The 25461-nt window shown below is 35.2% G+C and overlaps 1 protein-coding gene across 1 annotated transcript in view; it reads left to right on the top strand.

Moving 5' to 3' along the window:
* Positions 1–21606, top strand: part of NXPH1 (neurexophilin 1) — a 304178-nt gene extending 282572 nt beyond the window's left edge. Inside the window, exon 7 of the mRNA XM_072784020.1 lies at positions 19650–21606. Within this exon, the coding sequence (XP_072640121.1) occupies positions 19650–20411 (762 nt within the window). The 3' untranslated portion in view covers positions 20412–21606. The remainder of the gene's footprint in view (positions 1–19649) is intronic.
* Positions 21607–25461: the final 3855 nt, after the last annotated feature.

The raw sequence follows: 25461 nt of genomic DNA, 5'->3' as shown, positions 1-25461 counted from the left end.
CTTTGGCACCCATGTAACATCAACTCAGACTTGATTTTGTACAGTAAATTATGCAACTGAAGTCTATTTATCTGTTATTGAAATATTTTTGGTCTGACTGCCAGGGAGTAAGAATAAAAACAGGGGAGGAAAGAAAATAAAATCTGAATTGACTTTGTTTTTGGCACAGTAGAAAGCATTTTGGTCCCCTTTATAGTCTCCTAAAAATCTAATTACTCATTTGGCAGATATACCTCTACAGCACAACTGGATAGTTGTTTTAAAATATGCAAAGCACAAATTTCAGATTTAATAGGAGATAATGACTACTTTATAGCCTGTCAGGTCATGGCCTATTTGGCCTACTTACAGAGATATTGCTTCACGGTTCAGTGCTCCGAGAGCTGATGATGGCTCCAGGCCAGCGAAGGTGTCGTTGACATAATAGAAAGTAAGGGTTTCTCTGGAACTCTAATGGGATGCTATGTAAAGAATAGATCAAAAATGTCACGGCTTGGATAGTACAGCTCTGATGGAGACATTGGGTGGTATTTCTCTCTTATGTATCATGAAAGAAAAAAAAAGAAAAGAAAAAAAGGACAGAAAGGAAGGAAGAAAACAAATAATAAAAATCTATGGTTTGAATTAGGTTTCTTTGTAAAGTCATACTTTCACTTCTAAAACTAGAAATATTAGTGTAAATCATACTGTCTTTGGAATATTACCACTTCAAAAGGATAACAGTTCTTTGGTTGCCAAATGACTTGGAAAGTCATCAGTTAGGCAATTCCCATGGATAAGGGCATCTGCCTTAAGAGTTGGGATGTGAGCCCATGGCCTGGCTTGAGTCCACACTCTTACCACTATGCCAAGATACCTATAATGTGCAATTTTTCTACATGAATTTAAATTATGTAAATTAAATTCTTTCATACAAAGTTAACTACATGGATCCATACAGCCACCTGAATTAGTAAAAATAAAAAAAAATAACAAAAGTTATTAATACCTACTCCTTATTTGGAAGAAACATTCATTTATATTGTCTCTAATTTTAAAAATAAAGCTGAGGCAAGGGTATTAGGATCTCTAATTTACAATGAGAGAATTGAAGTTTAAGACTATGGCTTTGAAATTGCAATTTGGCATGAAGCACCTGCTTGATATATAATTCATTATTTGTACACCTGAGCACCTGGTATGGAATTAACAGAGTGATTTGTTAGTTAGATCTTTTTGGGGAATGATGATTTATATTATACTTGAACTAGGAATTCTATATCCAAGGTTGAATTGTGAGGATATCCGTACTTGATCAAGGTCAATTGACTTATGCCTATTCAAGGAACTGAATAACCATGTTCTGTTAAATAGCAATAGATAGTATTACCACCTTTCTTAGGTAATAGCAGCACCACCCTGGGATTTGGGGCCAGAATCTAATGTTCCTTCCTGGATGCATGATTCTAAGGAAGTCTTTTTGCTGGTGGGCCTTGGTTTCCTCTAATCTATCATTGAGTTATTGGTATCTACATCCCAGAAAGGTTTATGGAGATCAATCCCCTCATATAGTGAAAATTATAAACATTATGCAAATAATATAGTGATTATGTGGTGAAAATGATAAATACCTGCAAATAATACTTAAAAATCTTTGTGATTTAATTTTTTAAAAAGATTTTATTAATTTATTCATGAGAGACACACAGAGAGAAAGACACAGAGACACAACACAGGCAGAGGGAGAAGCAGGCTCCATGGAGGGAACCTGAAGTGGGACTCGATCCCGGTCTCCAGGATCAGGGCCAAAGGCAGGTGCTAAACCGCTGAGCCACCTGGGCTGCCCAAGCTTTGTGATTTAAACAAAAGAATATCATCCTTGGACTGATAAGTTTAGTGAACCCAGGATATAGATTTTTTAAAAACGCACAAAAATTAGCTTCTTTTAAACAAAATGTTAAATGAAAGAGACCACAAAGTGGCAAAATATAATGAGTTTATTGTCAAAAATAGTAAAACAATTATATATAATGCAAATTAATTACCTGTAAAATTATATTAGTCAAAATAATTTACAAGGATATGCTATAGTGAAGTACAATATTATTCTCTCTGCACCTACTCAAAGCATTGCTTCCTGCACTCTCTAATCAAGGAACATTCTTTCTCCACTATCATCTTTGTCAATCAAAAAGCCTTAGAACTTTATTATAAAATGATTTTCAGCATCAGAAACAAATTGAGGAACATTTTACACATAAATCAGCCTATAATCTTTACATTTTATAAGAATGTAAAGAACAAGAAACAGAAAGAAAGGCTGCTGAAGGTTATGACAACTATGACAATTTCAAGTGAAATTGAAATGCATGATGCTGGATGGGATCCTGGACCAAAAATTAGTAAATATAATGGATATTGTTGGAACAATAGATGGCATTTGATATTACTATACATTAAGTCATTTATAGTTATGTGTCAAGGTTAAATATTCTGATTTTGATAGTTGTGTTATGGTTATATAAGACAATGTCACTTTTCTTAGGAACTATTTCAGACCTCTTTTTTCAGTTGAGGTATAATTGACATATAGCATTATGTTAGTTTTAGATGTACAATGTAATGATTTGATACTTATATATACTGTGAAATGATCACAATAAGTCTAGCTAACATTTTGTCATATACATAGTTATAATTCTTTTCCTTGTGATTAGAACTTTTTCCAGAACTCTTTTAATCGTAAATAGGAATAACATCTCAAACTTACTCTGAAAATGGCTTCGAAAAAAAGATCTGTGTACATATATACCAACATCCATGCATACATAAGAGAATGAGAAAGTAATAAAGCAGCATGATCAAATAAAATTAATTAATGGATCTGGGTAAAGTGTATATGTAAGTTTCTTATAACTTTCTGCTAAGTTGGAAATTATATCAAAATTTTAAAATTACAAAAATATAAACATAAATACTATTTCTATACAGATTCAGATCAAGATGGATCTTCCTCACAAAGTATCTAAAGAACCAAGGTCACTTAGTAAAAGATGATATCACTTAAAAATGCATTTCTTGACTGTTTAAAACTACTTTTAGAAAATCATGTAAATCTTACATCTTCCTTCATGGTCGACTATGAAATATTTAGACTAAACTCAAATCAATGGTACATTTCAAATATGCTATTTAATACTCTACACATTCCAACCCTACCTCCCAACGCACACCAGTTCCAACGTTATTCTCAGCAAGATCACAGCTCAAGTTACTGGCTTTTCTTTAGCATTTCCTGTTGAGAGCCACTGACTTCTCAAAGCTCATAGTCAGATTAAGAGGGCTTCAAAATACTAGGACCTTTATTTATTAAAGAGTAAAACATATTGATGTTGGTTATCTAGAATGAGCAGATGTACACAATGTGAGATGTGACTAAAATGACTTCTCAAACTTTTGGAAATTTTTCAGATCATAGTGACTTAGCAAATGCTTGTTGATGGATTTATAAAAGAGGGACTCTGACAAACTTTTGCTTCAACTTTGTTTTTTTTAAATAAGTCTTCTGAAAGATAGAAATTGATAAAGTATTTGGAAACAAATATCACTTTCTCTTTTAGAGATGGAAGAGTAATTTCCTCTGTGTTGTAATTTGCTTAAACCTGTGACTGTGGTTTCCTCATTTTGATTCTTTCTTCCAGCAGAGCAGTCACTGCTCAGACTTAAGTCTTGAAAGGTCTGAGCATACGTTTGTGTATGTAATCACCCAAGGGGATCCCAATCTGTAATTGCAGTGCATTAGATTAGTGCCTTTTGTTTTAGGCTTGGCAAATGATGCCACATTTCCACAGTAGCCCTTCCTTTTACAAAATTAAGAAACTCTTTAGCAAAGATAACTCACTTCCTTCTTTTGAAGTTGACACTGGTTTCTAGAGCTTCAACAAACTCTGAAGGAGTTATAAAGTATCAACTCTCAATAAAAGTGAACTTTGGAACACACACAAAAAGTGGACTAAATGCCAGGAAACCTTCACTACAGTTTTAATTCTGCCCCTAACAACCTTTAAACTTGAGGCGAGTCACTTCAGCTCTATGGGACTCCGCTTCCTAAGTTATAAAACAGATTCCAGAGAGGTCCCTTCAGCCTCAGATGTTTTGGGATTCTAATTCTTAACAATTGTGGATTTTCGTGATACGGACACAAAGCAGAAATGTCACAGTCATAGTGTGTTTATTTGCAATCTATCAATGTTAGAGTAAAGCTAAAAATGCCTTTGAGACATTTTTAATAACAATTTAATTTGTACTGTTAATGGACACTTTTAACAGTTCAATTTTGAGCCTTTGCAAACACACCCATAAAACTGATTGTAATGCTTCACATTTATAAAACCTACTGCATTTTCCAAGCAAATGGCATTTATGCAAAGAAATAGCCTAACACATGCCTAACTGTTTCAAAGTAATTATTATTTGTCAATACAAATCTACACTTGAATAGGGCAAAGAAAATGCCCCCAGAAAATTTGGCAGGCTTTCTCATGGAAGGAGCTTCTGCTTTTAGAATCCCATCAGCATTTTCTTTCATTACTATCTTTAGGATTAAATTTACAGAATTCAAGAAAGAAAATCCAGAGAATGGCATTAACTTTCTTGCTGCCCAAGAGACCACAATTCATTGTTTTGTTAAGTTTTTTCCGATGTTTGTCAAACCTCCAAAGTGAAGTTATGTTCATCCAGGCAATATTGTTCTTATTCACTTTTCACTTTTATTTAAATGAAAATATAGTCATCTGGGTTTTTTTCCTGGGACATTTCTGACTTGGTAATGGTTTGTAGCTGCCACTGACTTTATAGTTTCCTAGAAAAATATCACCTTTTGTCTTGTATTGCTGTGCATGTTTATAGATTTAGACCAAGCCTCCATGAAGGCTTACAATATAAACCTGTTTGTGTCACAAAATGAGCTATTTTTCTGCTTATGGGGCATGCTCATCTGCAAAAGGATATCATTATGTGTGGTTGGACACTCCATTAAAAATGCATTTATTCATTCAGCCAGCATTTGTAGAGCACCTACTTAGAACTTGGCATTTTATAAAGTATATATAAAAAAAAAAAGTTACCAAGGCATTGGATGGGTCTACCATGGAGATAGCAGTTCAGGTAAAGAAAGAAAAAAAAAGAGAAAGAAAGAAAAGAGAGGGAGAGGAAAGGAAGGAAGGAAGGAAGGAAGGAAGGAAGGAAGGAAGGAAGGAAATAAAGAAGGAATATAGATAATAGTATTACTTTTATGAATGAACAGTACAGGGTGCTCTGAGAGGATCAAAGATTACTGTGGAAATGAAGTTTAAACTAGGCTACAGAATGAGTATGAGTAAACTAAGCAAATGGGAATGGATTCCAAGGATTCCAAGGATGGGGAAATAGTCTATGCAAAGGTTCTAAAATTGGAGGAAAGATAACATATAACATATAAAAAAATGTGTTTACATGTGATCCGAACTCTGAGGCTGGACGAAAGAGTAGCCAAGATGAGGCTGGCGATATAGAAATATGGTGCATTGACCTAGACTATTTCCAAATAAATAAATATAAATGCCTTATTCCTGAACACACCATCTAGCAGGAATTGAAGACTCACAAGAGCTTCTTTAGTGGTGATGACTTCAGTAGTAGTTCCTTGAGTAACAGTACCTCCTTTTCTGGTCTCTGCAGCTTACAGAAGAGGTAGTTGCCAGGGGCTGTGTCAGTCAGCAGTGACCACAAAGATTCCTGGTCCTTCTTCTCTCAAAGAACTCTGGGACCCTTGCTGACAACTATTCTTTCTGACTTCAGGACCACGAATGAAGACAGCTGTCAGATGTCCTAGCTGTGCCCTCTAGTGGCAGCTGGAGTGTTACCCAGCTTTTTTTGAAAAGGATAATTAAACTACCTCTCAGAGTTTGGAAATACGTGAGGGTAGGGACATACCAGCGAAGGAAATTCTACCTTAACAACCTGTCCTTCTTTCAATTATCCTGTGATACCTTATATCCACAGTTTACATGGCAGTACAAACTACTAATGCTATAATAAGTTATTTTAAAGTTCATTAGTCTCTTTAATAAATGGTTTTGGGAAAACTGGACAGCTACATGCAAAAGAATGAAACTGGACCACTTTCTTACACCATACACAAAAATAAATTCAAAATGGATTAAAGATCTGAACATTAGACCTGAACCATAAAAATCCTAGAAGAGAGCACAGGCGATAATTTTTCCGACATCAGCTATAGCGACATTTTTCTGGAGATGTCTCCTGACGTAAAGGAAATAAAAGCAAAAATAAACCATTGGAACTATATCAAATAAGAAGCTTCTGCACAGTGTAGGGAACAGTCAACAAAATTAAAAGACAACCTACTGAATAGGAGAAGATAGTTGGAAATGACATATCTGACAAAGGGTTAGTATCTAAAATACATAAAGAACTTAAACAACTCAACATTAAAAAAAAAAACCCAAATAATCGAATTAAAAAGTGGAAAGTAGACATGAATTGAAATTTCTCCAAAGAAGGCATCCAGATGGCCAACAGACACATGAAAAGATGTTCGAACATCACTCATCATCAGAGAAATGCAAATCAAAACTACAGTGAGATATCACCTCATACCTATCAGAATGCCTAAAATCAAAAATGCAAGAAACAACAGTGTTGGCAAGGATGTAGAGAAAAAAGAACTCTTGTGCACTGCTGATGGGAATGGAAACTGGTACAGTCACTGTGGAAAACAGTATAGAGTTTCCTCAAAAAATAAAAAGTACAACTATCTTATGATACCCCCCAAATAGAAAAATACTAATTCAAAGGGATATATGCACTACTATGTTTATTGTAGCATTATTTACAATAGCCAAATTATGGAAGCAGTCCAAGTATCCATTGATAGATAAGTGGATAAAGAAGATGTGGTATACATATATAATGGAATATTATTTATCCGTAAGAAGCATCGAAATCTCTTGCCCTTTGCAACAATATGAATAGAGCTAGAGAGTATAATGCTAAATGAAATAAGTCAATCAAAGAAAGACAAAGAAAGACAAATACTATGATTTCAAACATGTAGAATTTAAGAAACAAAACAAATAAACAAAAGAAGAGAGAGAGAGAGAGAGAGACCAAGCAACAGAGTCTTAACTATACAGAACAAACAGATGGTTACCAGAGGGAGGTGAGTGAGGGGTGATGGGTGAAATAGATGACTGGGATTAAAGAGAACACTTATCCTAATGAACACTGAGTAACAAATAGAATTGTTGAATCACTATACAGTGTACACTAGAAACTAATATAACACTGTATGTTAACTATATGGGAATTAAAATAAATGATTTAATAAAAGTAAAAAAAACAATCAAAAAGAGGTATTTGATGTAAATTTCCTCTATTGGAAGGTTTTTAGATCAAGTTCTTGATAATCAGAGGGTAATTAGGCATATTGTCTCAAAAATAACAAAGTCATTATTTCCTCAGGAATTTGAGCTTCTCTTGGATAAAGTGTACTATCATTACTACTCAGTATGTAGATACAGGATACTGAAAATAGGTTTGGAAGGTGAGTCAATCCTTCCTCATTTGGTCCATTAGAGATGGACATGCACTTTGACTTTAAAACACTATAAACCTTCATTGGCATCCATACAATAAGCCTTTTAATGGAGAATCACTCATATTAACCTTCAATTAAAAAAAAAAGACCCAGGATCTAACCAGCTATTCTCACATATGCAACATTTTCCTTTTCCTCAATGACCTCTGGATTTACTGACAAATTCAAATCTCTTTAAGAGTAATAAAAAAAAATGATGCCGAAATGACTTTATTTCAGCCCAGAAATCATCTTTCAACATGTTATTTTACATATTTTGTTCATTATATTAACCACATACCGAGACATCTTTACAAGAGATACTTCTTATATATTTTAAATGGAAGGAGTATAAAATACCAACAAAAGAAGCAACTTTTGCAATGCAACCTTGGTAATCATAATTACACTTTGAGAGAACGGGTTAAGTGGAGCTAAGTGGAATAATTACTCTTAGTTTCTCATCAGTATTAATGTGTTTATGTGTCAAAATTTACATAAGTTCATACAGTAAGCATTAAGGAAAGGACGATATTTTCACAGGATGAAAAAGTACATTTCTCAGGAGCAGAGACAAAATAGTTCATGGCTCTTCATAAGGCATGTTTGTTTTTTTTTTCCCCTCTGCAGTTAAAGAACCAAGAACACTGTAAATATAGTTTTCTTAAGAGTGCCTACAGGAAAAGGAATCAAAGGGAAAGCTAATGATTATGGCTATACAAACTTAAGAAGAGCTCAGTTATCCATGACTCAGAACAGTCTCCAATATAGTGAGTGATGTAGGGAACAGTTAGTACCCTATGCTAGAAGTAAGCCATCCTCTATGGGAACATGAGAACTCATGGGTAACATACCTAAAATTCCTAGCCATTGAGGATTCTTCAAACTGATTGGAACACCATGTTTCTAGTTTTTAGGATGACATGGAATATTTAGGCTGATCAGGATGCCTTCTCTTAAAGTTACTATGTTAAAGATAAATTATTGCCCACATTTGCAAATACTAAATCCTAACATAATCAGCATGGTCACTTATCACTGGCTACTGCTAAAGATGACCACAGAGCAGTTATAATCATGCTTATTTCCATCTCAATTTGTTTGGATCACTTGAGCAGATGTAATGTCTCCAGTGAGAACCAGGAATAGAATAGCAGTATGCAGTCCAAAAGCCTTGTTTTCCTTTTCTTTGGGGTTTCATAACCTAGCCAAGCATAATAGTTCTTAACATGTTGAACTCCTACTGTTTCCTATATTTTCATGTGTACTACATATAAAATCTGTTTTCACTAAAACCCAATGAGTGAGGTATCATCTAATTAGTAAAAATGTGGTCCTAAGGGGTCGTTACTGATAAAGTAGCAGATTTTGGATTTAGCCCTGCAATCTCTGACTGAAAAGCCCATTTTTTAAGTTTCTATACAGTACTGACTAGATTAAAAAAGAGGCACAAAGTTTCTTCTCTGCTCTTATTGTTAATGCAGCACTGCTGCTCCTGAAGCACTGCCTTGCAGCAGAAGGAAATGATGTATTTTTGATGTATTAAAACACTAACCCATTTCCTCCGGCTTATCATACAAGCACTCCAGGTGTTGTCAATGTCAAGTGCAGAGTCAAAACTTGTAAGAGAGAAATCTCTAAGGGCCATTCCCCGCCCCCCCCCCCCGCCCGCACTTGACTAGGACTTGACTTGACTGTGACTAAAGAACAGTGATCTTCATTGTTGAAATAGATGTGGGTAAGAATATAAACTATACAGCTAATGTATGGAGTGATTACTCTATGTGAAGTACTCCCTACCCCAAGTTACAAAATATCATACTATAGAAGAACATCCCTCAAAGAGTTAATTGTCCTCTTGGGAAAACTTGATGAAAAAAGAGCCTCACCTATTTAGAAATATCTGCATATTTTTCTCTAAACTAGCTAAGAAAGGGGCTGGAGAAAGCCTGGGCACATGTAGCCCACCTTGTGAAATTTCATGATGCCTGAAATAAAATTCTATTTTTGTTTTCTTTGGAGAGAGAAAAGTTAAACAGAACAAAATGAATTAAGGGATAAATGAATATCTACCCAATGTAAGCTTATAGCCAATAAAGACATTTTTTAGGTATGGACAACTTAGTGTATCCTCTATTAACTCTTTCTAGGAGAATCACACAAATCTATACCTCAATAAAAATTAAAATCCATCTCATGTGCGTGTTGGCCATGTCTATGTCTTCCTCTGTGAGATTTCTGTTCATGTCTTTTGACCATTTCATGATTGGATTGTTTGTTTCTTTGGTGTTGAGTTTAATAAGTTCTTTATAGATCTTGGGAACTAGCCCTTTATCTGATACGTCATTTGCAAATATCTTCTCCCATTCTGTAGGTTGTCTTTGAGTTTTGTTGACTGTATTCTTTGCTGTGCAAAAGCTTCTTATCTTGATGAACTCCCAATAGTTCATTTTTGCTTTTGTTTCTTTTGCCTTCGTGGATGTATCTTGCAAGAAGTTACTGTGGCCGAGTTCAAAAAGGGTGTTGCCTATGTTCTTCTCTAGGATTTTGATGGAATCTTGTCTCACATTTAGATCTTTCATCCATTTTGAGTTTATCTTTGTGTATGGTGAAAGAGAGTGGTCTAGTTTCATTCTTCTGCATGTGGATGTCCAATTTTCCCAGCACCATTTATTGAAGAGACTGTCTTTTTTTCTAGTGGATAGTCTTTCCTCCTTTGTCAAATATCAGTTGACCATAAAGTTCAGGGTCCACTTCTGGATTCTCTATTCTGTTCCATTGATCTATGTGTCTGTTTTTGTGCCAGTACCACACTGTCTTGATGACCACTGCTTTGTAGTACAACCTGAAATCTGGCATTGTGATGCCCCCAGCTCTGGTTTTCTTTTTTAGTATTCCCCTGGCTATTTGGGGTCTTTTCTGATTCCACACAAATCTTAAAATAATTTGTTCCAACTCTCTGAAGAAAGTCCATGGTATTTTGATAGGGATTGCATTAAACGTGTAAATTGCCCTGGTAGCATAGACATTTTCACAATACTAATTCTTCCAATCCATGAGCATGGAATATTTTTCCATCTCTTTGTGTCTTCCTCAATTTCTTTCAGAAGTGTTCTGTAGTTTTTAGGGTATAGATCCTTTACCTCTTTGGTTAGGTTTATTCCTAGGTATCTTATGCTTTTGGGTGCAATTGTAAATGGGATTGACTCCTTAATTTCTCTTTCTTCAGTCTCATTGTTAGTGTATAGAAATGCCACTGACTTCTGGGCATTGATTTTGTATCCAGCCACACTGCCAAATTGCTGTATGAGTTCTAGCAATCTTGGGGTGGAGTCTTTTGGGTTTTCTACGTAAAGTATCATGTAATCAGCGAAGAGGGAGAGTTTGACTTCTTCTTTGCCAATTTGAATGCCTTTTATTTCTTTTTGTTGTCTGATTGCTGAGGCTAGGACTTCCAGTACTATGTTGAATAGCAGTGGTGAGAGTGGACATCCCTGTCTTGTTCCTGATCTTAGGGGAAAGGCTCCCAGTGCTTCCCCATTGAGAATGATATTTGCTGTGTGCTTTTCGTAGATGGCTTTTAAGATGTTGAGGAATGTTCCCTCTATCCTTACACTCTGAAGAGTTTTGATCAGGAATGGATGCTGTATTTTGTCAAATGCTTTCTCTGCATCTAATGAGAGGATCATATGGTTCTTGTTTCTTCTCTTGCTGATATGATGAATCACATTGATTGTTTTATGAGTGTTGAACCAGCCTTGCATCCTGGGGATAAATCCCACTTGTTCATGGTGAATGATATTCTTAATGTATTGTATCCAATTGGCTAGTATCTTGTTGAGAATTTTTGCATTCATGTTCATCAGGGATATTGGTCTATAATTCTCCTTTTTGGTGGGGTCTTTGTCTGGTTTTGGAATTAAGGTGATGCCGGCCTCATAGAATGAGTTTGGAAGTATTCCATCTCTTTCTATTTTTCTGAACAGCTTTAGTAGAATAGGTGTGGTTTCTTCTTTAAACGTTTGATAGAATTCCCCAGGGAAGCCATCTGGCCCTGGACTTTTGTATCTTGGGAAGTTTTTGATGACTGCTTCAATTTTCCTCCCTGGTTATTGGCCTTCAGGTTTTCTATTTCTTCCAGTTCCAGTTTTGGTAGTTTGTGGTTTTCCAGAAATGTGTCCATCTCAAAAGAGGAGGGAATGAGGCATCTGAAACAAAAATGGCAGAAAAAGTAGTAGAATCAAGATTAAAAAACAGCTAGAGGTAACTTGGCCATGAAGCAATGTAATGTTTAAGGATCTATCACAAAAGGTAAACAAAAAGTGGAAATATGGTATCTATATTATTAAATTTTATATTCCCTTTCAATAAGATGATATACATGTATGTACTAAGAAGTATGCATCTTTAAGATATTTTATTGATAGGAAAATATATAATGTAATTCATAAAATATGACACTATATACATATTTATATGTAAAACCTAAGATATTTGGAAACCATATACACCAAAATTTTGACAGGTTGTACCTCTGGAGAGAGAGATGAAATTGTGAGAGAGCAGGAGTTGATGATGAAGACAGGGTTTTACTTTTTACTTCATAAATTCTATAATATTTGAATGTTCTGATAAACCTATATTAATGTAGAATTGCATGATTAAAATGATTTTAAAAAGTAAAGGTCACAGCCTATGGAGTAACTAGGCAGTAGCTCTTTCCCTTAACAGCAGTGATCTGGCCGAGCTGTTTTTGAGTTTCTATATCCCCATGTGTAAGCTAAAGATGACAATATTGACATTAAAGTGTATGTGTGTGTGTGTGTGTGTGTGAGAGTGAATGTGTGTGAGTGTGTGTAGTTAATCAGTTAATTAATTAATTAATGAGAGAGAGAGAGAGAGAGAGAGAGAGATGGGGCTCAATCTCATAACCTTTAGATCAAGAGTCTGATGCTTAACCAACTGAGTCATCCAGGTGCCCCTATATGTAGTTTAAATAAAATACAATGTTATACACAAAATACTAATTACAATGACTGGAATATAGTGTGCCCTTATCCAATAGCAGTTATATTCAACATAGCAAATCATAAAATTGTCAAAATGAAGTAATCATAGAGCAATACCGTTTTGTTGATTAGTTATTCACTGTTGAAAGATATTGCTTAAGCATCAAGTTGTTTAAAATTTTTGGCTTAAGTATTCATAGAGTTGATGAAATAAATACTTAATTTTCAAAGTAATCTTGAAATTATTTATACTGAATAGTAATAGATCAACAGTAAAATGTGCAGGTTAGTGGAAATTAAAAGATATCTTACTGCTCTTTTATAGAAAGAGGTGCACAAACATTTGGAGACATCTTTCATTGGATTTAGTGTATGTAAAGGAGTAAAATGTTTATATACTGTCTCATAAGACCAGGAGCATACTTCAGGGAGCAGTATAGTTGAGGAGTGGTTTATTTTCCAAAAGTGTATTTTTCAACAATATTTTAAATGATAAGGTATTGACCTTATGATTGTAAGCCTGTAATAAAAAGATATTAGAGAAAGCTATGTGAAAGTATGGCCCTAAAATATACATAGAGAAGGAGCGAGATCAAAGTGTGGCAGCTCTTATATGCCTACATTCCAACATCCAATGGGAGTCTTTTCTCCTTAGTCCAATACATAGGACCTGCTCCAGACATTTCTCTCTTCATGATATACCCCATCTCTGTTTTGTTTATGGTTGGAGGAAATGACCCTCTCTTTGTACCTATTTTTGGATGTTTGTCAATAAATGTATACTTTAAACTGCATACACCTAATTATGTTAAGAGTCTTTATGATCCTCAGTGTTTCTAAAACAATGAGACAGATAACACATATAATTTGTGGAAATGGTATAATTGGACTGGCGAGCCAGCTCCTTTGGAATGGGCTTGGCGACTTTTAACATGGAAAATTATACTTAGCCAGAAAATATATTTGGTGTTTTTACTGGTACAGAACAAATCATTTGTAGAAAAAGTTTCACAATGCTTTGCCTTTTTGGAATTGGGTTCATTAGAATTTGTCAGCTTTTTCTTTTGTACTCCTCTTTATGCCATGATCTTTACCACTTCTGTTATCACTCAGATATACTGACATCAAAGAATCTTCAGGTGATTTTTAAAAAGAAACTTTTAAAATTATGTTTGTAACATCAATAATAGAAGGTGCTCTGGATGTAAGGTTTCTTCTTAATGATTTTTTTATTCAGTAAGGCTCAAAAATTTTATGTGTATATTTATGTGTATCAAAATTGAAAGTTCTTCATATGTAAAGCAATATGATAGAATGAATCAGCCAGTGATTCCTGACCATAGTTGAGAGTAGATGTATTAAGCTAATTGTTCCTTCTCATCTTGCATCACCTCTTCACCACTGCTAAAACTAGCTTCAGTAAGGTCATTAATAGTGGATTCAAAAGTCAAGGCACTTCTTTCCAAGTATTTATACTACTAGACTTTTACTTGGAAGTTGAAAATCTGCATATGCCTGGCTTTCCTCTCCCCAACTTGTCTTTGTTTCTACAATATTATTTTCTTTCTAATATCCTCCTTTGTCTTTACCTATTCTGGCTCCTCTTCTGCTTTTCTCAAAGCATTGGCATTATATATTGTTACCAACCTTCTTCTGCATCACCTTATTCTATCTGCACAATACAGTCTCTTCATACTAAAAAAATCAACATCACCATCCTCCCATTTTTTTAGACATTCAGACCCATGTTACCAACTTCCTTTGGATAGCATCACTAGAATGACTTGCAGGCACTTCCAACCTCCAATTTTCCTCTGAGATTTAATTATATTTTCCAGCTAACTTGTTACTTCTGTATTCCCTTCAGATGCCAGGAAACTCATTAATTCAACTTTTCATATTCCTGCTTAGTCAAAAAATCATCAAGCTGAGTTAATCCTACCTCTGAACTATCTCATATCCATCTTTTCTCTCTCTTTTTCTCTGCTATTGCCTTGGTTAAGTCTCATTTTACTTTCTCAAATGAAGTATCACAATTAGTTTTGTAATGAATCATTCTACCAGTCATTCTTCCTTTAAGATCTTTCCCTACCAATTCACCCTTCAATATCTAATTAGTGATTCTTCTAGAGCCAAAATGACCTACTTAAAAGCAAAACAAACTTCTAAAAACAAAACAAAACACACACAAACAAAACCAAAAGCAAAACAGAACAAAGTTTAGTGATTCCCCATACCTTTAAGTTTAAGTTCAAATTCCTCTGTTAGAACATCATGATTTGACCCTAGACTACCTTTTTGAAGTTCTACCCACTTCTTACGATTTCTTCTTTTGGGCACTCCCTAAGGCTCAGCAGTAAGGAGCTATTTTCCATTCTTAACATTTAACATGTCCCTTCTCAGCTCTGTGCTTTTACACAGTATGTTCCTTATGCTTAGAAGATCTCCTTTGGCTTATTCTCTCCCTTTTGAACTCCTAAGTGTATTTTATCTTGTAGATCTGAGAATTATTTCTACCTTTTGATCTTGACTACTAGAATGCTGTATATAGTGTTAGTCACGTCACATTGTTACTTGCTTAATTGATTTCCCCATTAGACTGTGAACTTCTTGAGGGCAAGGATCATGTCTCATTTATCTTTGTATTCCTATTATTTAATTCAGTATCAGCAGAGTCTCATTATATAGTTATTAAACAAATAAAACAAAATAAATCAGATTGTTTGTGCTCAACAGATCCAGGGACTTTCCTAAGGACACTTCTTAGTTTTTCATGATTGATACTCTCTTTAGATATTGCCCTGGTTCTTTCCTAACCAGGGAAGGGAATATTCAAGATTGTGTTGTTGACAATTACAGCTGAAACCTGCTTTGATTTTGTACTCAAACTGATATGTTCTGGAGAGGTTTCTTGACCATCAGCACCACTGGGAGACTTTCACATTACAAATAAATTCAATGCTTTTGGTAGTTGAGGAGTTTAATGGCTGAACTTTTGCTCATCCTTTATTAACTTGTGTTTTACTATCTACTCAACTTGCCATATTTTTTGGTTGTCACAGCAGAACTTTAAAAAATATATGCTTTCTTTCTTGTTTAAGAGTTTTGGTTATGTAAAAAGAAGATTTTCTTCTAAAAATATTTTTTGTTCTCATATCCTATTATTATTCATTTACATAAAATATTATCCAATGAGATTCAGAGGTTAAGATATATGAGGATGTTAATAATAATGTTGAACACTGACCATGGCCCAGGTACTGCTCTTAGTGACTTAAATTGAGTGTCCCATTTAATTCACACGACAGCTCTATGAGGGAAGTGAGCATTCTTCTGTTTTCTAGAAGAGAAAAAGATAAGTATAAACAAGTTGAGCCAGTTGCCTACATCATATAGCTGTTGAAGATTACAGCCTGGATTGGGATTCATGCCATCCGACTCCAGAACTAACACTCATAATCACTACAGCTGTGGAGAGTATCATTTAGAGCTAAATTTCTGTTCTACCCCCAATTCAGAGGTTTATCTGTCAGTCTTAGCATCCTGTTTGAATAGATTGGTTCTTTAAAATCCTATCTCCTAGTTCCATATTTTTTCCCTTTCACTTTTCATATGCTGCTGATGGGTTGCACTCTAATTCCCTTTTACTTCCTTTTTTTGGGACAATTTAATTACTGCTTCATGAGCCACTGCACCATGGATACATCTCATTATAGCCCGTCTCCTAAATCATCTGTATTGATGCTGAGATACAAGTACCAAAACCAAATACATGCCTATATTTATTTTTCTTGTTGCTCGAAGAATGGGAAACTATTTATGTAATTCCAGGTAAAAATAAGAGAGTAGAATATGCATTTATTCTTATAATTTTTGTCTAAATATAGAGGCCATGTTAAGGATAACATTTATAGAATCAGGCAAATAGAGATTTGATTTCAATTAGATTGAAATCAATTAATAAGATTTCATCGAGACAAAGTAAGACAGACAAATACACATAAAATAAACTCCTAAGTTAAAGATCTGTACTACTCTTATAAATTAATGTTTGTTTTAAATTTTATACTACAGCTGTGTTATAGAAAAAGTTATTTTGAAATGCACTTCTTTCAGTGAATTGGGAGGAGAACTGTAGTTGGTTTTTGTTTGGTAAATTACAATGATATAATATTAACTATGGAACTACTAGAGATTATACTTTTCATATTAGAGTAAAAATTGTCCCATAGAGGATTGACCTTATTATCAGGTAGAGAGGATAGGTAAGAAATTTCATGCTTTTCTCTTAAGAAAACTCATACATTTCTAATGCATCATCCCCCTCCCCAAAGGATATTTCCTTCTCAATTTCATCCCTTTAAGACTTAATATTTAGTCCTTGTTAAAAAACAAAGTGAATTTTGATAAGGCAGCCATTTTGCTATTACTACTCATCTACTGCTTAAATGTGATCCATTTCTGGAATATTTTGGCATGAAGGGAATTTGCAAAGAGGAAACAGTTTGGGTGCAAGGGGGAAAGAGGAGAGCAACCAATTCAAGGGTTGAGGAGAACTGAAAGGGAAGTACCTAGCATAAAAGAAAGTTGGCAGCAAACACAATCTTCTTTCAATTCCTTATATTTGCCTCAAGTTTGGTCATTTTGGTTGGGTGATATATTTAAGAGTTTAGAGACTGTGTACATGTGGGCAATCTGCACTTCCCTTAGATATGAGCATCCCACCCCCACTACAATTTATGCATTATTTCTGCACCTCATCCTACCTCTAGGGTCTGATTCTTCATTGGTCAGTGTTTGTCTCCCCACTAGCAACTTCTGTGCACAATGGCCTTTTGGGTCTTCCTATAGAGGAGTCACAATTGCCTTGAGGATAACAGTGGTTGCAATTGGACCCAGGCTAGCAGCTTGAAATAGTGACAGAGCTTTTGTGTTAGCCTACCCAGCATCATAGTCTTGTTTTTTCGTGGTGCAGTCATGAGATATATAAATCCATTTTCTCTCAGATGAAATGTGTTCATGTGGGATTAAACTTTCAGAGTTTCTTAAATTCAGCATTACTGGGAAGAGACTAGCTTTAGCTGTTAGTTTTCCCCAGGTAGGAATGGATTCATACCACTAACGTTGTCTCAATTTGACCTGGGTAGAGATAAAGACTGCTTGTCAACTGGCAATGGAAAGCTCATTGATTCTGGGGAATCTATGAAAAGGCAAGATTACTAGATTTAAGTGACTTTGTTCTAGTTTGTTCTAGTTATATTATCAAAGCCTCTTGCATGTATGTCCCTGGGGAAACCCATCCCATGCAGGTTCTGAGTATTTGGCTATGTAATCAAGAGCAAAGCTACCCTTAAAGCAGACCTCCACATGTACTATTTGGTGACCTTTTTATCTCTAGTTGTCTTCACATAGCAGCTTGGGATTTATCAAAATAGCTAAATTTAATTGAACCATTTCTATGTGTCAGCCACCCTATAAGGGAGGTACCATTGCTACTCTCACTTTGCAGATGCAGGAAACTGAGGTAGAGGGATGTTAAATGACTTGACCAAGCATATAGCTTGGCAGTGGCAGAGCTTAGCATAGATTCCTGGTATCCTAGCTCTAAAGTTGATGCCCTTCCTCCCTAGGGATTGGGGTAGAGTCCTTTTAGTGCAAGTGACTGAATAAAAGGCTATTCTCAGGCCACGGTTTTACCTTAGCAAGAAGCCTTCATGCCTAAGTCTATAGAGAGATCTTTAGAATGCAGTTCTAATTCCTAGTAGATCTGAATTAAAAAGCTTTCCAGCAATGGCCTCTTACTTTGGGAGCTTGGAAGGGAACTAGAAGGCCCAAATGAGGCTGCCGAGTGGTAATCAGGCTCATGTCTGAAACAGGACTGGAGATGGAGGTATATTGTGAAACTTTAATGGGCAGTGAGGGACTCTCTTTAGCAGACTTACCATATAGGCAGTCCACATCTTAAAAGGTTTATTTGTATTGGCTATTTAGATTCCTGGGGGTTCTTGGCTGTCTTCCCTACTGTCCTTGAGCCCTCATTGTTAGGATCAGAGGTCACTGCTTTAACTTTAGTCTAATAAGTACATTGTAGATACTCATTTATTTCTTTTATTTCTTCTATACTAAACATAGATATCGGGGCTGTGATAAGGACAATTCTTGTATAACCTGGCCAGTACAGATTTGGTCAAACACCAGTCATATATAGGGTTCCTTTGAACCCCTGGTCTAGTTGGGGGTCTAAATCTTCCAAAGAGACAAGACCAGGGTCCCGGAAGGATGGTTTATGAATTTGACTCACAATCCAATCTAAAATGACTTCTCTGTTGTTGTTTGCTTCTCTAGATTGACAATTATCTCTAAGACATTGTGTATTAGATGTTTTCATTTAGGTCTCTTTTCCTAGTACACATTTTAAGCCCCCTAAGGTAAAAAAAAAAGTGATATCTTATACAATATGTTCCATGCTAATAATTGGTAATAATAAACATGTTTTGTTTCGACCGGTTAAAGTATACTAGAATCTCTTTGCAAAAGTGACTTTTCTAATATGACTGGCAAGAATTACTGAAAGTCTTTATGATGTTGGTTGAGGTAATTTTGAGAATCATACAGTCTTAAAGTCTATAGTAATTTTGAGGTAGACAAATAACAATCTGTAAGCTTTTTATTTTAAAAGTGTTGGATTTTAGTGCACAGAAATAAACTTTGGTTTGATTTGTGTTTGAATTCATTTTGCTTTACTCATATTAGGTAGTGTTTTCCTTGTCAAAGTCAATGTTTTTATCTAGTTTTTCAATCATGTTTGGGGACTTTTATCCCCCTACGCCTCCTCTCTCCCATCTTACATGAAAACAGAAGTGGCATTTTATCATGTCTTAATAAATATTGGCCAGATGCTGAAGGTAATTTAAGTGAAGTGTCCTCATTTCATCTCAAGCCTCTGAGAAAGGGTGCAGATCTGTGGGTTGGATGGTCTCAGATACAGAGATGTAAATACCATATTTCTGTTCCATTTTCAGGTCACATGTGCCAATTTAACAAATGGTGGAAAGTCAGAACTTCTAAAATCAGGAAGCAGCAAATCCACACTAAAGCACATATGGACAGAAAGCAGCAAAGACTTGTCTATCAGCCGACTCCTGTCACAGACTTTTCGTGGCAAAGAAAATGATACAGATTTAGACCTGCGCTATGATACCCCAGAACCTTATTCTGAGCAAGACCTCTGGGACTGGCTGAGGAACTCCACAGACCTTCAAGAGCCTCGGCCCAGGGCCAAGCGAAGGCCCATTGTTAAGACGGGCAAGTTTAAGAAAATGTTTGGATGGGGTGATTTTCATTCCAACATCAAAACAGTGAAGCTAAACCTGTTGATAACTGGGAAAATTGTAGATCACGGCAATGGGACATTCAGTGTTTATTTCAGGCATAATTCCACTGGTCAAGGGAATGTATCTGTCAGCTTGGTGCCCCCTACAAAAATAGTGGAATTTGACTTGGCACAACAAACCGTGATTGATGCCAAAGATTCCAAGTCCTTTAACTGTCGCATTGAATATGAAAAGGTTGACAAGGCTACCAAGAACACACTCTGCAACTATGATCCTTCAAAAACCTGTTACCAGGAGCAGACCCAAAGTCATGTATCCTGGCTCTGCTCCAAGCCCTTTAAGGTGATCTGTATTTACATTTCCTTTTATAGTACAGATTATAAACTAGTACAGAAAGTGTGCCCCGACTACAACTACCACAGTGACACACCTTACTTCCCTTCCGGATGAGGATGAACGTGAGTGAGACTGAAGCCTAAGGAACTAAAGGTCATATGACAGGGCTGTTACCTCACAGAAGAAGGTCACATCTGTTGCCTGGAATGTGTCTACACTGCTGCTCTCGTCAACTGGCTGCAAATACGCTAGTGGAAAACAATCTGATGTAATTTCTGCCCAGTCAGCTTCATCTCTCAGTATAGTTGTAAATCACCACAGATTTTAAAGGCACACTTGAAGACATGCTCTCACTCATAGGTGTACACAAACACCCATTCATATACATTTCAGCTTGCATCTGTCATGATTCCTGTCAAGAGGGCTTTCATTGTCTGACTCGTAATGGTTTAGGATAAACTGTCATCAAGCAAAAGGATTAACTAGACAGTGAATGGTTTCTAACACTTGCTGTTATGGAAATCTCTTTTAAAGTCTTGAGTACATGCTAATCAATAATCCCCACTCATGCATTCCTACTGCTTGGAGTAGCTGTACTGGTAAATACTACTGTAGGAGTATATGCTTGTTAAAATGGAAAAAAAATGTGTCTTTAGAGCTCAGTATTCTTTATTTTATGAACACAACAAAGTGTAGTAACTTTTTTCCAGCATACAGTAGGCACATTCAAGGTAATATAAGATGGCTCTTTTTTCTCTGGAGGGAGCCTGTTTTCAGTAAAGATGAGCAAACATTTGGAATTTACATGTGGGCAGACATTGGATTACAGCTTTCATCACCAGTCATTGGACTTCTGCAAAGTTGAGACCAGCTAAGGCTGCTTAAAACAAGTTCTGATCATTATATAAGAAGGGAAATGCCTGACAGACACCATGTAAGTTATAAGTGTCTGTCTTATCTTTACTACACATATTGTAACAAATTCAATATCCTAGTCTTCATTTGTATGAATGGTTTGTATTGTACATAGTTTAACCAAGTGTTATTTGAGCTGCTTATTAATATTAACTTGTACTTGTCTCTGCTTGTTATTGGTTAAAAAAGAAAAAAAAGGATATGAGGAATCCATTTTATCAATGTAGCTGTGACCTCCATTAAAAAGACAAACCTAATGTACAAAGCATTTATTCAGCTCAAGTATTGTTGAAAGCTATACATATACAACATTACAGTCTGTCTGTATTTAGATATTTTATTTCTGGACAAATGAAATGTACATAAAAATAAAATGCTTAAAGTTGAGTTTCAATATGTGCTTGTGTAAGATGGTGATTTAAGTGGTTCTGACAAGAAGAATGTGCTGGAATACAGTAATGGTTTTGCATCTCATGTCTCTAAATTTGTACAGAACTATCTAAATTGCTATTAGTTGCTCAGTCAAAACAATTTAGGAGTTTCAATCTCAAGCCTGGAAAGCAGTTGTGGCATACAGCGTCGCACACAGTTTTGGTTTACTGTCATGCTGGTGATTCAAGAATACCAAAAATCAATGAGCATAAGAGATGAATGAGGTCTCCTAAATATTATAACTATTTTTTTCCTGTGTAGAGTCTTTATTTAGCAGGAGATTGAGAAGAAGATAATTTTTTTGTGGCTGTCTTTCTCTGATTCTACTGTAATCACTCAACTGACAAAATTACAGTAGCAGGAGAGGGCTTTGGTTCTGATTTACTTATACCAAATGGGATTAGCTTATCTATATAGTATTGTTTATGGACAGTAAGCTTTCTTTTAAAAAATAATTACTGTATATAATCCCAGCAAAATAAACATAAGAAATATGTAAGGAAACCCATTTTTAAAGTCATGAATGGGGGATTGAGATATGAAGCGTCTCAAAGGTTAACCAAAGAAGCCAAATTAAAAAGCTAACTCATTCTCATCTTCCCTTCATGCCACATAGGAATAAGTATGTTTTCATATAGAAAATAATCGAAGTACTACAGGAAACACAAGACCGCAGAGTTCTAAAGTGAGAATTCAGCAACTGATTTGACTAAAGGGAGACTTCAAATCTAAGACACAGCAGTCTGTTAAATGTCCATCTCTCAAAATCTCCAATATATCTAGACAACCATTTCTCTCAATGTATTAATTAATTTGCCGTGGAATTTAGAAGCTAATGTTGGAATAGACTCTCTCTGGCACAACAGGCAATACATGCTTCATGAGTTCCAGCTGTGGGACATATTTGCTACAGATAAATCTTGTTATTCTGGGATTTATTTATCAAAATGATCACTTAGGAGTTTAGTTGTGTTTAGCAAAAGGGAGAATAAATGAGAAAGGGAAAATCATTAAAAAATTTTTTTTTAGTATCATTTGATTAGTGGACTGTGACTTCCATTATGTGGTCTAATCTGTCCCTTTTTAATTCAAAATTCAAGATGAGATAAAAATATACTTCAATCTCCCCTGGCTGCCCTGTTTTCTAACCTCCTCATGAAATGTTGCTTTTATATTTTTATAAACCTACAGAACATAGCTAACTAACATCCAATGAATTGAAATATTTCTCTATCATTTTTCCTTAAAAGGAAAAGTAAATGTAGCAAATTTCCAACAAGAATTTCAATTTTTAAAAAAATCCAGACTTTCAGGACTCTTTTTTTGGCCCTGTGCACACTTATCCCAAATTGCTACATCATTAACAGCACCATCCGTAATATAGAAAAGTCATGATGATATAGAACTTTGTATTTAATATGCTCTTCCTGTTCTAGACAAGGATCATGATGAATATGAAGGTTCTAAGGTTTAGGTTTAAACTTTATTAGACTAATTTGTGGCTTTAATAAACTGGTCAGTTAAGTTTTAATTATGGTATAAATCTATTTGTTATTTGGATAAAATTTAATTTGCTCTAAGAAAATCACCTTTTCTAGTATCTTAAATATTATTTCACACCTTTGCTAAGATACAGAAAAAAACCCCTTTAAGGTGGAAATAGATAGCACTTGATGCAAGCATGGGTTTGTCATTACCTGTTGTTCTTTTCAGAAACATTTTAGTAAAATTGAAATTATTATGAAGAAATAATTATGGCAGCTTCTTGCCTCATGGAAGAAAAATGATACAAGCTACTGGTTTATCTACTTATGATAAAAACGATGCATTGTCATGGCATGGTTTCAACTGGGCATTTTTGAGTCCCTGGCTCTTGTTAGAATTTCTCTGCATGAGTAGAAGGGGTATAACTGTTAATAGAATAGTATTAAAGTTCTGGAGGTCATTATTCTGCAAGTAATTGAGATACTTGTTAACTTTAAAACTGTGGACTGGGAATCTTTAGGTTCCTACATTTCAGCAATAAACTGTAAGCCATATTTTTGCACAGAATAGATTAAAAAAAATCATGAGAAGCCTGAGAAAGTGTTCGTCTTTTCCCTTTTCCCCACTGTTTTACATGTAAGAGGCAGCTTAACCAATATAAACAGCTCTTTGGAAAAACAATATTCATCTCCATCATCAACTTTGAATGCTAAGTTTTAGCCCAAAGCAAATTCAAATGGCTGGGTTTATAAGCCTCTGAAAGACTTGGTTACTGTACCAGTTTGAGATACCTATTGATACTTATTCAATTATCAATCTATTTACCTATTTGTTTATTATTTATATTTGCATTTTTATTTAAATAAAATGCAAATTAGTAGATGCATTAAAAATACAAAATTTAAAAACTTTAATGTGAATAAAGATAACTACTACCTACCTAGTTTATAGAAGACAAAAACTGAGAATCTTTTTTTTTAAGATTTTATTTATTTATTCATAGACACAGACAGAGAGAGGCAGAAACACAGGCAGAGGGAGAAACAGGCTCCATGCAGGGAGCCCGACGTGGGACTCGATCCCAAGTCTCCAGGATCACACCCCAGACTGCAGGCGGCGCCAAACCGCTGGCGACCGGGGCTGCCCCCAAAAGTGAGAATCTAAAGCCAGAATTGAATCCTGAAAAGCTGGTTGCTACCATGGGCTTTTCTCAGGAGTCCCAGGTATACCAAAGATTGGTTTCAGGGATTGGGAACATAATGAAAACAATCCTTAATTTAAAATTTTTGTGTACCATTGAGGTTTATATCCAATACTCTCAGAAGTATTTTTAAGTAACAAATTTACAACTGCTTTTTACTAGGGTGGCAAAGAACAGAGTTCTCATGACAGAATTTTAGTTTCAATTTGTTTGTGAGCAAAGTCTATTTAGCCTAAAATAAGATACTACTAGTGGCATGCAGCTGGCCAAGTGCCCCAAGTTTGATCAAAAGCACTTTAATATTTCTGGTTCTGCCTTTGCAGGAACATGCCTTTTATCACTGATGGATCGGAAGATGAGTGTAGAGGTCCCAGAAGTGATGGATTCAGAAGGCTTAGAGACCTTCTATCTGTGGCTGAGTGGCTGTTGCCATTGGCGGTGCATTTAGAGTTCCCAGGTGTTGATTCCCCCAAATTCTAACTAGTGACCTAGACATATAGGTCTAATAGACCATAGAGCTAATGCTCTGTTCACATCATCCTTACTTGGCAGGAACTAGCTTTCTATTTCCTAATCCTATGTTAGACTGCAAAGAGACAAACTAGAATGTTATTGATCTCTGATGGTCAAATTCCTTTACTCAAACACAGAAGTAAACTTGGCCATTTAAATTGTGACTATCTAAAGAAATATGCAAGAAAGTTGTTAGAATGTGCTATTGCCAAACAAGTTTTTTTTTTCTCAAACAGAATATCTGCATTGTTTCTATTACTGCCAAAATTCACTTTGCCAATTTTCTGAAATCCCTTTTAGAATTAATTTCTTTCTTTCTTTCTTTTTTTTTTTTTTTGCAATTTATAAAAGTTTTCAGTAGAAAGCATGCCAAGTGACATCACTGAATCAGGTTGAAAATATTTCATGGATTTCTTAAAAATTGAAGTATAATTGGAATATAAGGTTATATTGGTTTCAGGTGTACAAAATAATGATTTTATATTTGTATATATTGCAAAATGATCACTACCATAAATCACTACCATCACCATACATAGTTATAAATTTTTTTTCTTGCGATAAAAACTTTGAAGATTTACTCTTAGCAACTTTTAAATATGTGATACAGTATTATTA

This window comes from Canis lupus, chromosome 18, assembly GCF_048164855.1.
Source record: "Canis lupus baileyi chromosome 18, mCanLup2.hap1, whole genome shotgun sequence".
NCBI classification, from domain to species: Eukaryota; Metazoa; Chordata; class Mammalia; order Carnivora; family Canidae; genus Canis; species Canis lupus.
Note: the sequence above shows the minus strand (reverse complement) of the source record. Positions and strands in the feature narration are given on the sequence as shown.